The following is a 15,238-nucleotide window of genomic DNA, read 5'->3' as shown; positions in this document are numbered from 1 at the left end:
CTACTCTCCTCACTGGAATTTTCCAGAGAAGCACAGCTAGCCACAGCAATTTATTTGGACAAAAGGTTTACTCATCACAGCTGTAATACTTGTAATACTTTGTATAATAGTTTCAAGGAATAACTAAGAGATGTAATGGAAACCAGACAGAGGTCTCTACCATGATCTGTCGTTTTTTTCTTTCCCCCCAAATTACAGGTGGTAAACCAGATGTGACATAAACATCTTTCAAAAACAAAATGAGGCATGCAAGAGAGAAGCTTCTCTTTCAAGTAGAAACTATAAGCTAGGTCAGTGGGTAGAGTAAGATAGAAAATAAATTCAAAACTGATTTGTTGGTGTATTTCAGTTACAGACTCCTTTTCTAATCAAACTACATTATTCATAGGGCACCTTTTTCCTCTGTATTTGTCACTGTTCCTCGATCACTACTGAAACCATTCAAGGAGAGGTGAAATTGCGATGCATTCCTGCAGCTTTTGTGAAGCATCAGTGCTTGGAGAGAAAGCCTCAAATCCAGTGAGCAAGAACTCAGATATGGTGAACCTTACCCTGTCCTAACAGTATGTACATGCTCCAGACTAGTCCAGGCTTCATTTTGACAAGCCCAGCAGATGTCAGAGAAAACAGAGGAGGAAAGTGAGGCTACTATGGTAGAAGAAAGAGGTATAAAGCGCACAAATCCATCCAAAGCTTTGGTTTGCTACTTGGAGGACAGCTTTCATTTTAATTGGCAATTTAAACCTACGTAACATGCATTTTTCTAATCAATTTGTAGGTATCAAAGTTATTTCAGATGACAGTATACCAGCCTAAGGTGTTACTATATCTTTTAATAGTATTGTCTTTAGCAGATAAACCTCAAGATGATTTTTAAATTGTTTGTCAGAGTAGACCGAGTTAGCTTTCTCTGTAACAGTTAAGGAATAGGCTTTTACAATGCTTGTCCCACTACATAAAACGTTTTAAAGAACAAAACACATTTAAGATCACATTCAAAACACTGTTTTTTAAAATATCATGATGTTTTAAAGAGATTAACAGTTTATTCAATGTAAACGCAACATACAAAGTTGTGGAGTTCCAAATACACGTCCAGTCTGTCATTTCTTGTTTTGTGCAAATTAATTTACTTAATTTTGAAATCTAATGTAGTATCAAATAACATCCAACCTCCAAAGTTACAGTACTGATGTTTTTCACATCTGCTTGAAATGAGACTTCCCAGTTTTACTAAATTTATTTTTGATTTAAAACAAAGAAAAAAATCCTGTAAACAATTAGCATAACAGCAGTTAGCAACAAGAATGGGTGACAACTGTCAGTCTTCAAATATAACTTAAGTTATGCCCTTTCTTAACATCAACTTTTAGTCAAACGTAAATAAATATAAAAACTAACACAAATAAAAGTTACCACTGTAGGAAAATACATTATATGCTGTAATTTGGAATAAAATACCATACAATATTGGCTGCATCATTTGGAATATGTACTTGACTGCTTAAAACAGTTTGATGCTAAACAGTTAAACCTTTTTCTTTGTGTAGAAGACTACACTTTTACTCACCGTTAGAAATGTGTCTCGTGATTAATTTTATACTAAAAAACTCCTAAATGTGAAAATGACTCAAGTCATTTAGTGAAAGAAGATACCATAGGCACCATAATATATATATTTTTTTTTTCTTTTTAAACAAAATCTGGTGATGAACCAGCAGTAACAAAATAGGATGAAAGTTAAAAGGCACATTCAGGCAAAAAAATCATCAACACAGTTTGCATGATGCTATATTTAAAAAAAATAATTTATGCTCTGGATAATCGATTGGATAAGAAACAAATATTCCGTCAGATTCTAATCTGTCAGAGAGAACAAATTTTGTAAAAGGTGTGCAATTCAAATTACATAATTACTTTTTAATATTGAGTTTTGTTCTGTTTTAAGGTCAGTATAAGGCTTATGACCAAGTGCATGTTAAGAGAACTGACTACTCAAAACCTCTTGTTTTCTGAATGCGTAGAAATCCAATGAGCAATGAAGATGTTCCTTGCAAGAAGATGTATTCTTGTACATGTGCAAGTTTTAATCAAGTACTTGAGCGTCTTTCAGGTCTCGGAACACACTTCATAATTGCAGCTCTCCACAGGGCAGGGGCAAGTAAAAGGCTTAGAGTTGTCACACTCAGAATAAGAAGATAGACCTGAAAATTGGAAATAAAAGCTATTACTTTTCTTATACAGTAAACTAAAAAGTACCTAGAATTCTGAGGAGATCAGATTTTTCTGTACAACATTTTCAGGACACTTCACCTGTCTTCCCAGCCAACTATGCATATTTCAACATAACATTTTTTTTTTACAAACAAGTGTATGCACAAATAATCTACTTGTCTGTTTACCTGGTTGGAAGGCAAGTACAAACCCAACACTCTGAACTTACAGAAAACAATTATTTACACGTATAGTTAAGAGGTCAGTTTTGAAAGATCAAGGTCTGCTAAAAGGTCAAAGGCCAAATACCATTTTATTAAAAAAAAGCAAAAGTATTCTAGCTTAATGATACAATAGCAAAGTGCACTATTGTTTTAGACACTAAAAAAAGCCAACAAAAATCCCTTTAATTTGGGATTTTGCACACCTCCTGAAATAAGTTATTAACTACATATTCTGAAAGAGTCGTGCAAAATGGCAGCGGGAAATAGTTTTGAGGTCTCAAACAGAAGAATGACTGTTGAAAATTTCAGAGCTATATAAACTTATGGAGCAGACAACCATGAGAGAGAGCTGCCACCAGAAAAAAAATGAAAGCCTAAAGGCCTCCAAGCGCAGTGGGTGGGCCCCTAAACTGGTTCTGTGATCACATATGGATACCTTGAAACTCTATACAAACATACAATGTTTATAACTTCTAATTATATGCAGAAGTGAACATAAAAATGAATCACCTTTACCTATACAAATGAACAGCATTGTGTAAGTTTTTCACATATGCTTTATTTGGAATTGGTTCCAGCATTATACAGCTCACTTGCTCACACAATGAAAAGCTCAAAGCGACAGCAGAGTATTTTTGTGAGCAGAGATACAGAGGAGAAAGCAGCTAGCACTAGAAAGCAAGGTCAGTTGTTCTGTCTCTATAGCCATAATATGCTATTTTTTGAAGATGAAGTCTGCTTTGTGAAATTAAGTATTTCCACAGCTCCTATATAAAACTAAGCTTAAGGTTTCTTTCCTAGGGGATTTTCTCTATGACTACTGAAAAAGCTGGTTGTTTTTTTCTGCAGAGGATTTAAAATTAACAAGCTTTGCAGGTAAAGATTACAAGTTTGTTTGCTTGTTTAAATATTAAGGCAATTTCCACTTCACCATATCTGCTCTCTGGTTCTTACTGACATCTCCATAGTCAAATGCTGTAGAACAGGGGTGTGAAACTAATTTTTTTACTGTGGGGGCACATCCGCCTCACAGTTGCCTTCAAAGGGCTGAATGTAATTTTAGGACTGCATAAATGTAAGAGTAGTTACATTTATGCAGTCCTAAAATTGCATTAGGCCCTTTGAAGCCTGGTGTGGCCCCCAGTGAAAATGAGTTTGACACACATGCTAGAGACCCTCAGTTACTTCTTTCTATAGCTACATCAGGATCTTAAAAGCAAAGGCTTCTCAGTCTTAGTGACTTGGGTGCTATCTACAACTCACTGCTCAGTTAATAAAGAAGCTGTGAGAGCAGTTAAAGCAAAGCATTTATAATTAAGCTATTTACAAGTAAACCTTGCTATTTAAAATAATAAAGTGTGATATGAAACAAGTGAAAAATGGAACTAAGAACCCTGTCAGGGGGTGTCTCCATCTATGGGTTGATTGTACCTGTTAAAAGTTGAGGGATGCCACAAAATTTGAGTGTATTGGTATTTCAAATACACTGTAATACAAAACCCCAGTAAGTTATACAGGTGCAAAAAATGAAGTTGATAACTAGAGAAGAGCTCACCTCCCGAGATATGATCCCTGCTCTGCGTGCTCTGCTTCCCAGAACAAAAGAGAATTCACTGACTTGTGCCAGTCCTGCTGAGACAATCCACTTGATGTACTGGCTGGTCTTTGGAAGAATCAGAGAAAGCACAAGGACTGCCAAGACAAACTTTGAAAACATAGTGGGGTTTTTTTTTTTGGTTGTTACACTTTTTTTTTCTTTTTTAAAATTAAAAAGTGCAATAGATGAAATAGTACAATATTTGTAAGATACATAGCATCAAATACAGTAACTCTGGACATAAAAATAAACTAGTGGAATTCTAAAGGTGCCTTCTGCAGTAATGTCAAGAGACAAATGTACACTGCACAGTAAAAACTAGTATCTTGTTTACTATAATAAAAACACTTGATAACTTTGTTGCAAATCTCAAGCTAGACAAACAGACATTTGTCCATGCATAACTTACTTTAAAAATTAAATATTTTTTCAGTAGCCTAAGAATGTTGTATAAAACTGTATTCTAGTCAATAAGATCACTCCAAATATAGATTTACAGCAAATATGTACTATTCTGTTATATCAGATGTTCAGTTTTTGCACAGAATTTTCATTAAGGCATGCAATACAAAGATTATTTTGACTATTAAAAAAATTAAAAAGAGAAAAAGAAAATACCTTCATTATGACCACAGACAATGTAAGGAATAGTAAGACTGTGAGTTCATATATTACAAATGTGGGGAAAACATGAAGTCCTAGGAGGAAAGAAAACAATACGTCAGTGTTTAAGGCAAATATCTTACTACGATAATTTTCTGAGTTAATAAGAGATTTAATTGCAAGACTGTATTTGCAAAAACAAATAACCAAAAAGCCCTAACTTAACTACCAACACTAATCACTAAAGCACTTCCTACATTATCCAACCATTCTTCCTTTGAAGGGGTTTAGCATAAACAATATTCCAAAGTGAGTTAAATTATATACAACTGACACGTGAGCACTTTCATTTATAAAGTTTTGTCTTTTCCACAACAGTGAGCAATCCAGAATCTCAACTGAAACACACCTCTAGTAAAAGCTATAAGAACACTGCAGGAAAACAACTCCATTGCATTGCATAGTGACTGTAACATAGACTTTGCTTTAATAGCTATTTAACATTTTTGTATGACGTGGTAATGAACTATCACTGTGGGAGCGACATGACATTCAGTATTTGTATAGACTATAGCTATGACAGAAAATGTAACTGTTTGGATCCCATGATCCTCACGTGAGAACACTGGAAGTCACCTGAACTAGCAGTCACTTAGACAGGAATCACATAAAGCCTAAAACCAACAGAATTATATAATACCACATTGCTATGATGGTGGTTGGTTTGTGTTTTTTCTTTTCCCCACCCCCACCCCTCTTGCAAGGGGGCATAGTGTCTTTTTGTTTTCTTCCCATTTTTTTTTTGTAATTTCTGTTAGGCAATTAAATGAAGCAAGGTAACAAGAACCATAAAGAGCACAGAAATTTGAAACTAAATCCCGCTAATGTTAAACATCAGAAAAAGAAGCATTAGTTGGAGAATCCCTGGAATCACTGAGGAAGAATCTTACTCATAGCTAAGTCCATGTTTTCCTCCCAGGGTACAAGGAACTTGTACAGGTATAACGTAACTGTGTGTCTTTGGAAGCTTATTGCTTTTTCATAAAAGCTCTTAAAAGGAGGAACCCAAATAGTGGTGGTGTTCCTGATAAATCCATAATAGCTGGCAGTTCTCCAACCCACTTATTTCTGGTGAAGGACAAGAGTTTATCTTTCTAAAGTATAAGGCATGTAAATTGATGCTGTAACTTTTATTTTAACACAAGTTTTCAATAATTTTCCTTGCCCCATAGCACTGCAGAGCCAGAACTGTAGAGAACTAAGAGTCAACTTCTCTGAGTGCACAAGAGCAGTTACTTACAGTAAGTGCAAAATGTTTTGTCCATACACACATTCCATTGTGGATAGAAATGTATTTCAATTACATCAGAGATTTTTATACAAGTACTACCCAATCAGTATGCACACACCCTGTTTTATTTCTCAATTTCCTTCCAACTACTGAAGAACAAATGAAAAAGACTATTGTTGCCCAGAGAGGTCGTAGATGTCCCATACCTGGAAACATTCCAGGCCAGGCTGGATGGGGCTCTGAGCAACCTGATCTAGTTGCAGATGCCCCTGCTCATTGCTGAGGGGTGGACTAGATGACCTTTGAAGGTCCCTTCCAACCCAAACCATTCTATGATTCTGTGATTCAGAGATAAATAAGATAATCTAACTTAAAAGGCAGTTCCCAAAGACTGAACTTGTAAAGCACCATTTCTGCAGTTTTTGAGGTGAGTGGTGTGTTGGTCATCATTTCAGTGACAACACTAAAAAGGCCTGTGCATTGGTCTGAGCAGGCAGAGCTGCTTCCAGTTGCCTTCCTTAGCTACAGGCACCTCTTTGAAACGAACGCCATGCAGAGTCAGGCAGTGACATGGATGCCTGAGGACGAGGAGGCCTATGGGATGCAGCATCTTGTGTCCTCCAGCTCATGGCCATATCCCCAGAGCCAACTGACAGGGAATCAGAGCAGCCCATCAAGGTCCTTTCCAACACAAACTATTCTATGAATAAAGGGAGAGAGGCAGAACAAGAAAGACCACCACACCAAAAAAAGAAACCCAAATGTGTGCACACATGCACGTGGAGGGACAAGTAGCTTCTTTTTGCTGTGTATCACGTGCATATTTCTCATTCATTTTGAGGCTGGTCTCAGAAACATACGTGAAAAGCAACTAGAGAAGTCTAGCCTGTAACAATGTCATGCTTAGTAAGAGGCCAACTCCCACCAATCTCAAACTGAACATTTCAAGTGGACGCTATAAATATAGCCTGGTGAATCTACCTTTTCTGTTCCAGAGCAGACAGGCAGTCCGAAGTTCATTTGGACATCATCCTGACATTGAGATAATTACCGTATTCAAAAGAGCCAAGGCACAAACTACCACAGATTTCTGTACTAATCCTGTGGAAGTGTCTGTAAGGTGAAGCAAACCTAAACCTGTTATATACACTATTCTGAGTGAACAAATAAACATCTCAGCATGCCACCCACATTTTAGGAGAAATAAATCCCTGTATAGTGGATTTCATGATCATTACAGACCCCTGCCCTAGATGCAAATTTGGAATAAGGCCACAAGTCATATCAGAAGCACATGAAGCCTTCCTGACAACAGGAATGCCATCAAAAGATGAACTTCATAGACAGAAGGTGCATGAATATAGCATTTATTTCAGTGGCTTTAACCAGACTTTGTGACTAAGCTCAGGAGCCACTATGGACTTGTTCTCTAAAATGGAAGAAACACTTTCATCAAATTCAAGAACTTCAACACCATCATCAGGTAGCATGTGGCATGTGGCCTGTCACCAATAGCTAGGATGTCACTTAAGTACATTTTCACAGAGCTGAGCATAAGCCACTGGACTTCAATTTTAAGCAGTGTTCTGGAATAGCTGGAATGGAGGCCTGGGGATAAAGGGGACCTTGCATCAATGTCAAGCCAAAAAGCACAGTTCACTCCAGTAAATTGGTATGTGTCCTTCTACAGATGGTTACAAGCAAGATTTTGTACATTATTTTTATAAGTACTTTTTTCTTAACAACTAAACTCCTCCCTTCTCCCCCCTGATTAGACAGATTCCACCAATCTGCTGGATGGCCAGTAAACAGCAAGTGAAGATACAAATGCAGTTATGACTACATCCTAGAAGCTCCAGTGTCAAGAAAAGGAATCTTAAAGATCCTTGATGGCAAACAAGATCACAGAAACCAGAACTCTCTTGGTCAAACTGGAGCCAGTAGAATTAATTATGACATATCCTCAGGACAGGACATCACTCGGAAAATAAAGGAAGACTATGAAGCACTGGGATGCTGTATCTACTAAGAGTCTTAACGAACCTAGGACCAGAACTAGTAAATGTAACAAATGCTGTGGGAAAAGCAAGATATGTGGTTCCAGCCACCTGGATGATAAAGGAAGATCAGTACTAACACAGCCATCCAGAGGGTCAAAGAAGAAATAATACTAACACAGATCACACCAATGAGACAAAATTTAAAGAGCCTTGTATAGATTGTACTGAAGTATGTTTTTCATAACTGTAAGGGGTGATAGCCCAGGCTCGTGAAAATGGTATCTTGGGCTGGGAAACTGCCCTCAAGTACATATGACATGTGAATGTTGTTGGGCCTGGTCTGTGGATGAGTGGGAACGTGACTAAAACAGACACAACAGGAGTGTGGTGTGTTTGGAGTAACAATTATTGAAAAAACATCCTGTCTAACCTCTTAGTCCAGGCCCTACCTGTAAACCTACAAATTGTGAATGGTTAACAAAGAGGGCCTCAGCCTGGCTCAGCTCTGCTCTGCCTGGCTCTGCGCTCCCTCCTGAACACCTCTGCCTTTGTGTGTGTGTCTTTGTCTGCATCCTGGTGTGCATTGTTCCTCATCACTGCAAAATGCTATAGCCCTGGTGAGATCATTACATAACAGAGTGGAAAACCAACATTCATGTCCAATTTTCTGCAAAGGGGAAAGTCCTCCTGATCCTAATGTCAGTTCAGAGAGCTCCAACTTTCATTGTGTCCATGCTGGACAACAAAGCAGTAGAACTGGATAGAAAAGGAGAAGGTGATATATATCACCGAGTGAATTCCAGTTGCGATCTTCCTTTTGATTTCTGTCAAATTCAACAGCAATGCTGAGAGGCTCATCAGAGAAACATTGCGGGGCGGGGGGGGGAGCAGGTATTCTGGACAGCGGTAGCACTGACACTGTTGGCATTACCCATCTTCTGAAGAAAAAGACAAGACTGTTAAAGGGTTTTCACCATCTTGCATTCAAGGTCCAACACTGACCATAATATTTACCCAGAAAGCAAACATGGAGTCTGACAAGTGAGTACATCTGTACAGCACATTGAAGACACACAACTTTGTCAGTCAGCAGAAGTGATCTGCCTCCTCCTGATTGGTCCTGATGCCCAATTTCAAACTCCATACACCTTGTCAACTGAAATTGGAAATTGGAGCCTTTAAAAAAAAAAGTCAAACAGTCTATACAAATATGCTTTCCATCTTTCTAACACAATCAAATGATGCAGAGGTGGAAAGGAAAGATGTGAGTAGTAGGTTCCAAAACAGAAATGAAAAAGAAAGTTCTCAAAATGTGGCTCTAATGGATTGGTCCAGCTGCTCTCTCAAAAATATTAGTGAGGACAGAGACTAACAGGAACTCTATAACATCAGCAGAAAGCATAAAGAGTCAGAAAACTTGAAGAACACACACAGGCCTAAACAAATGTACAGATGAAGAGTAACTCAAAGTACAGCTGTTAATGCCTAACTGCAAAGGTGTCTTATTCCTACAAATGCACCCATGCGCAAATTTGTAAGCAGCAGCATTACACAGGTCAAGCTAAGGGCAGGACCACTGTTACAGATATTACACGAACAAGTGCTGTTCAGCTCAACTTTCAGGAACAAAAAGGATTTCTGTAGTGAGAACAGGAAAGCAGGAATGTAAGACAAATAAAATAGGAACTAACTATTCTAAATGACATATATAGTCATTTTTCAACGAGGTGAATTTTTTATAGTTATTCCTTTATTCTAAAAGGAGCAGAAATTCTATTACTGCAATGGTGTACCATCCCACCTCAGGATCTGAAGTTTCTGCTCTCTACAACAGGGTGCTTGCTGCATATAGCAACAGGCCTTCTCTTAAAGGCATGGAAAAAGACTCTTCCCTGTGGCCTTTACATGATTTCACATAGTAAATCTCTATATATTTATAGATACATATCATTTGCATGTGTACATATGTAAGTAGAGAGCAAGCAATAATTCTTCTCCTACTAGACTCTCGTAAAAGTTGAAGGAATATTTTTTATCCTGGTCAGGTTTTCCTTGCAACATCAGATATCTGACTCCTTTTCAAAACCTACCTCCTTGCCACACCACAGGGCTACCTATTAACACAAAATTTTAAAGTAATTTAAAGTAGAGGGGGAAGGGTAGAATAATGTTTATTGGGGGGGGGAGGAGGGTGTTTGGTTTTTTGTAGGCTGTTTTTGGTTTTTTTTTTTGGGGGGTGTTGTTGTTTGGTTGTTGTTTTTTTTTTACAAGCAAGCATTGTCATGGTCTGTCAGAAGCCTATAACATAGCTCATTTTTCTGATTTTTCCCTAACTTTCTTTTGAGGCAGGAATAACACTAATTTTCTGTAAAATCATACAAACTTGCTAGGCAATTTTCTTTTCTGTCCCTTCTTGCAATTATAATGGTAACAACAGTTTAAAATTCAAAATAATGTTGTTACACTATAAGGTAGGCTATATGGAACGTTGCCAGCATGCCAAATGAAGTCTTGTTATTTTCTTGTACTGTACCAAAGTTTTATCTCTGGTCTTAATTTATTCAGTCACAGGAGTGTACAACAGTGTATTGTTCAGTCCCTTGTAAAACTGACTTTGGGCTTATAGTTACTTGTCATGCTTTGTAACCCTCATAACACTACCTACTCCATCACCATCTTTACTAAAGCATGTAAGCAACTTACATGGGAGCATTTAGTAATTACTCATCCAACCTTGTCAGTCATATGGGCCCAAGAGTTTTACCATAGCTCACCACTTTCTTTTATTAAAAAAATCGGTTATTCAAATAAACATACCTATTACTAAGCCATCTGACTGGTCAGCACAAGCTATTATCATGGGCTGGGTGAAACAAAAATCAAGACTGTCAAGTATAACTATTTCCTTTTTATTTTGATAACTACCATAAATAGTTTTAGTTTGTGTTATGAAACAATGGGTATCAAACAGGCCTATGAAGAAAGGCATTAGATTACAGGACTTCACTATTACTTGAATAAAATATACGGAGATAAAAAGAAAAATAGAAAAAATAAAACCAGAAGAAAAACTGAGGATGGTCTTAGGGGTTGGGGGAAACAAAACAAAAACAACAACAAAAAAAAAATCAACCAATCAATCCGAACCAAGAATTTCTGAGTAAGCATGGGTTGAAGGAGGTTGGATTTGTGCAACAGATCACATTCAACCCCCCTATTTTAGACCTTGCAATGCCCACAAAATAGAACGTGGATGTCCTATACAATCCACAGGGCAAGTGCTTTCTCACAGAGTCTGTCTCCTCATTCACTGTGTCTAAGCACTTCAGTAACGTGTTTCGCTTTCCTTTAAAAAAACGATGTTGGGGCCTGCATGGGCAGCTAGAGAATGTAGCAGTTCAAAAATGAAGCTACCAATTGACCATAAATATTCTCAGAGTTAAATTGTTCTGGATAACAAGCATGACAGGTTCCTCTCCTGGTCTCAGGCACCAATGCTACATTTCAGTTGGCATTCAGGTAGTCTCCAAGATACATCTTGTTCAGATTTTTTTTTTTTTTTATTTCTGCATTGAGAACACACATATTTTCCTAACTAAAGAAATGCAATGCTATTAAAAAAAAATCTGTATCCATTATCATATTCTGCTTCTAAAGAAAACCAAGCCATAAGGACCTTAAAACTGACTCAAAATAATAATTCAATTTTAGTATAAATTATAAATACATCCCCGCTGTGAAGACACTTTTTCTTTAAAAAAGGCAGACAACCCAAACCAAACATCTTTCTACCTTAAAATTTTTAGTTACATGTTTTAAATAGACCAGACAAGTTCAGAATTAACAATGAAAAACTGACATTTAAACAATAATTGAAAGTATAACATGGAAATTGCTCATAAAAATGAACGTTACTTTTGAAAATATTAGCAAAGTCAAACCAATACTGTGGTCAGTTAACATTTTAGGATCTCAACAAACAAAACAAATCTATTTCCTCCCCCAGTTTGTAGACACCATATTTTTTTTTCTCCTCCCCCACATTTGTAGGTTAACACTATTTTTTGAGCGAGTTTTCTTAGAAGTTACCTATGGATGCAAAGAAAATGATGGCAAGAAAGTCACGTATTGGTTCAATACAGGACATAATCTCCTCAGTAACCATGTGACCCTGAGAAGAGATCAGAGCTCCGGCTAAGAAGCATCCCAGCTCCATTGAAACATCCAACAGCTCTGTGATCTGTCAAGGAATAACACAAAAATCTATTGCTGTTCTCTAGCCCCAAGTGACTTCATATACTGTTTCACAGTGAAATTATAAAACTGTACATTATACTGAATGCAGTAAATTACTATGTCTTTACGCAAGTTCAACAACAAATGGAATTCAGTGTATTTATTTGAGTGTTCTGTAGTATTGTATTTATACAAAAGACTCACAAAACCAGTTTCCCCACCATGTTTACCTCTCTCCCCACAAAAACAAATTCCTTAAGATACATTGTAAGCGTTCTGTGTCAGTCTTAAGGATAGCATCTGATTTCACAAAAATGAGTAAGACTATAACGCTTCAGAGGCAGGATTGCATAATACATTAAGGCTGTGAAATAAAGCAGTAAGAACAGCATGTTTTCTAGCTGTTGAACAAGGGGAAAAAAGTCAAAGCTTATAATTCGGGAGAATAGTCTCAATTTTGCAGAAGTCCAAGCATAAATTACGTTTTATTGTTGTAAATTGGACTTAAATGTGCCTGTGTGCTTTACTGAATAGGGATGCATTTAAGCATGTGAAGTAAACTGCTGAAATGAAGCACGATATCTGTTTTAAAGAATTCAGGCTGCTCTTCATTCTTTTTTATTATTTGTATATTGTACTAGAAGGAAGAGATGAAGCATGTAAAGCGACTGAACTCAAAACAAAGAAACTGCTTAAGGCAATGCTTGGAACATTAAAAAAAGCACGCAGCACTTCTAGTCAGGATAAAGTATATTTTAAAAGAATTACTTTAAAACCATTCTGCTGCACATGATCATCTTACTAAGAAAGGGCAATGCTATTAATAGAACATTTAAAACTGAAGACTGATTTCCATACTAATTTAGATAAAACAACAATACACCATAGTACATTTATGGACAACGTTCATCATATCTTGAATGGTGTTACATTCTAAGGTAAGAAGCTAAAACTCAAGTGACTTGAAATTAATGGAGGAGAGCAAAAGACACAATATACAAGTCTCTATGCCACCTAAAACTAAACACCAGACTTTTGTCTTTTGAAGTAACAATGTCTGAATGCTTGTCACATAACTCTGTTTGTGCTAACAGTTTGTAATTTATTGCAAGACATCTAGGAAAATGAATTGGTTCTGTCAACTAATACAAATAGTTGCTGAACAAGCAAAACCAACAAAATAGCATTATAATGTCACTCTCATTTTAAAATAAAAGAAATTTCAGTGCTTTTCACCACAGTTTGAAATTATAAGAGGGAAGAAAGAAATATATATATGAAAGGTTTTAAAATCACCAAAAGATGAAGGAAAGGAAAACAGTTATGAATAGGAAAAATTTAAGTTCTTCTCAATCACACATTAGTTGTAAAAGTCACAACCTCTTGAGTATGATTAAGATCCAATACAGTATCTTCAAATAGTTGGAATTATTTTTACTATCCAGCTATAATCCCCCCCCACTTAAGTGTTTTCAGCTGCAACAGGGCTCCAGATCAAAGCTTTTATAGCTAATATTTTATGTATTCCCACATACACAGTTAGGTTACCTTGTAAGAAGGGATTTAGCATCCTGTGTATCGGAATTGCATGATACTGTGCTGTTATGAGAATCGCTGTTCAGGCATGGAGAAATTTAAGTAAGAAATGTGCTTGTTCAGAAAGCATCAGACATGACTGTATGTCCATCTGGGTTTGCTCTCACCACGTAAAAACAAGCTGAGTATGAGGTAAAGGCTTGCTAGATAAAAAGGCAAATTTTGCTTGTCTGCTCTTTAGGTACTACATAACTTCAGGTCATCAAATTCTATAGGTCACTCTACACACAGAAAGTGTGAGGTGGATGAGAGGGCAAGAAAATAACAAAAAATTAGGTTATTTTCTTGACCCCATCCCCTCTCCAGTCTGTTCTTTTGTCTTACACCTAGATTCATCCAGAGACTTCTTGTACTATTCCCATTCTGGTCTCTGGTTGTCCAGTAACATTACCAATAAGTGGATACATTTCCCTCAATTAAATCTGTAGCATCAGGGTTTATTATATATAATGTGTGCTTGCACACACACATACACTGGAGAGGGTTTATTTTACTGGCAGGAAGGCATTCTCAACAAAATTTCTTATATAAGCAAAACTTGGAAAGTATTTTGCATTTAGTATCCCCCCTCTGCTTGTATCATTTTTCATGTTTTGCCTTTACCGAACAGGGCTGCAACAATAATCCCCGGGCTCTGCACTGCCTTTTTCTCAATTCTTACGCCACAGAAAGCTTTTTCAGTCAAAATTAGATGAAAAGTCCTATCAATTTACATGGTTTTCCCAGTACAATTTAGTTTTCCATTGTTTTCAAAGATCCCATTTTATTCTAATTCAGAGAGGACTTCTTTGCTTTCTCTAGAATATTGGGTATTTATGTTCAAATGTTCTACCATAGCAATAAATAAAATAAACATTACTGCTATAACATGTTCCAGATGAACTTCAACCATTTGTTCAGCAGTTGTCTTGCCTATATTCTCTAATAATGTGCATCTTATTGCTACTCTTTAATCATCATAAAAGCTTAATGAGTGGGGTAAGCCAGTAAAATTAAAGACATCTCTGATGAAAATAAATGTATTAGAATTCCAAGCTTTAAATCTGCCCAAGAGTAAAGAGGTGAATTCTAAGCTTGCATTTTAAGTGAAGCCTTCACAGAAATGGAAACAACTTTTAGTGAGCCTTGTAAAAACACCCTCCCAACCGTATTTTATTAAATAGTTAACCAGAATATTTGAGATTACAGTTCTTTAATCTTCTTTTAATTGACAGAAAAGAGCTCCTAGGCAGGTTAGGAGCCATTGAAAAGCACTCTAAGCAAACAAGGAATGACGTTTCTAATACATTGCAGGGAAAAGTATGTACATTTTCATATATAAAGTACTGCAATCGTATAGCTATATTTTCTTTGTCTTTTTGGTACGTAAAGCAAGCTCACAATTTCCCTCCATTTGCTGCAATCACTCCAGGTCAACCATAACACAGTCGAACTGGAAGCTACTTCCCCCCCCATATGGATGCACAGTCCTATAAAC

General features: G+C 36.8%; 1 protein-coding gene across 2 annotated transcripts in view; it reads right to left on the bottom strand.

Moving 5' to 3' along the window:
* Positions 1-1,023: 1,023 nt before the first annotated feature.
* TMCO3 (transmembrane and coiled-coil domains 3) overlaps positions 1,024-15,238 on the bottom strand; it is a 35,634-nt gene continuing 21,419 nt past the window's right edge. The window contains exons 11-14 of one of the 2 annotated variants that reach the window (XM_071807409.1): positions 12,019-12,169; positions 4,654-4,733; positions 3,994-4,143; positions 1,024-2,204 (exon numbers count right to left, since the gene is read on the bottom strand). In XM_071807409.1, coding sequence (XP_071663510.1) covers positions 2,091-2,204; positions 3,994-4,143; positions 4,654-4,733; positions 12,019-12,169 — 495 coding nt within the window. In that variant the 3' untranslated portion in view covers positions 1,024-2,090. Of the gene's footprint in view, positions 2,205-3,993; positions 4,144-4,653; positions 4,734-12,018; positions 12,170-15,238 lie in introns of those variants that run through there. The other variant, XR_011738764.1, reaches the window with a different exon arrangement.

The sequence above is a fragment of the Patagioenas fasciata genome, chromosome 1, assembly GCF_037038585.1.
Source record: "Patagioenas fasciata isolate bPatFas1 chromosome 1, bPatFas1.hap1, whole genome shotgun sequence".
In the NCBI taxonomy this organism is placed as follows: domain Eukaryota; kingdom Metazoa; phylum Chordata; class Aves; order Columbiformes; family Columbidae; genus Patagioenas; species Patagioenas fasciata.
Note: the sequence above shows the minus strand (reverse complement) of the source record. Positions and strands in the feature narration are given on the sequence as shown.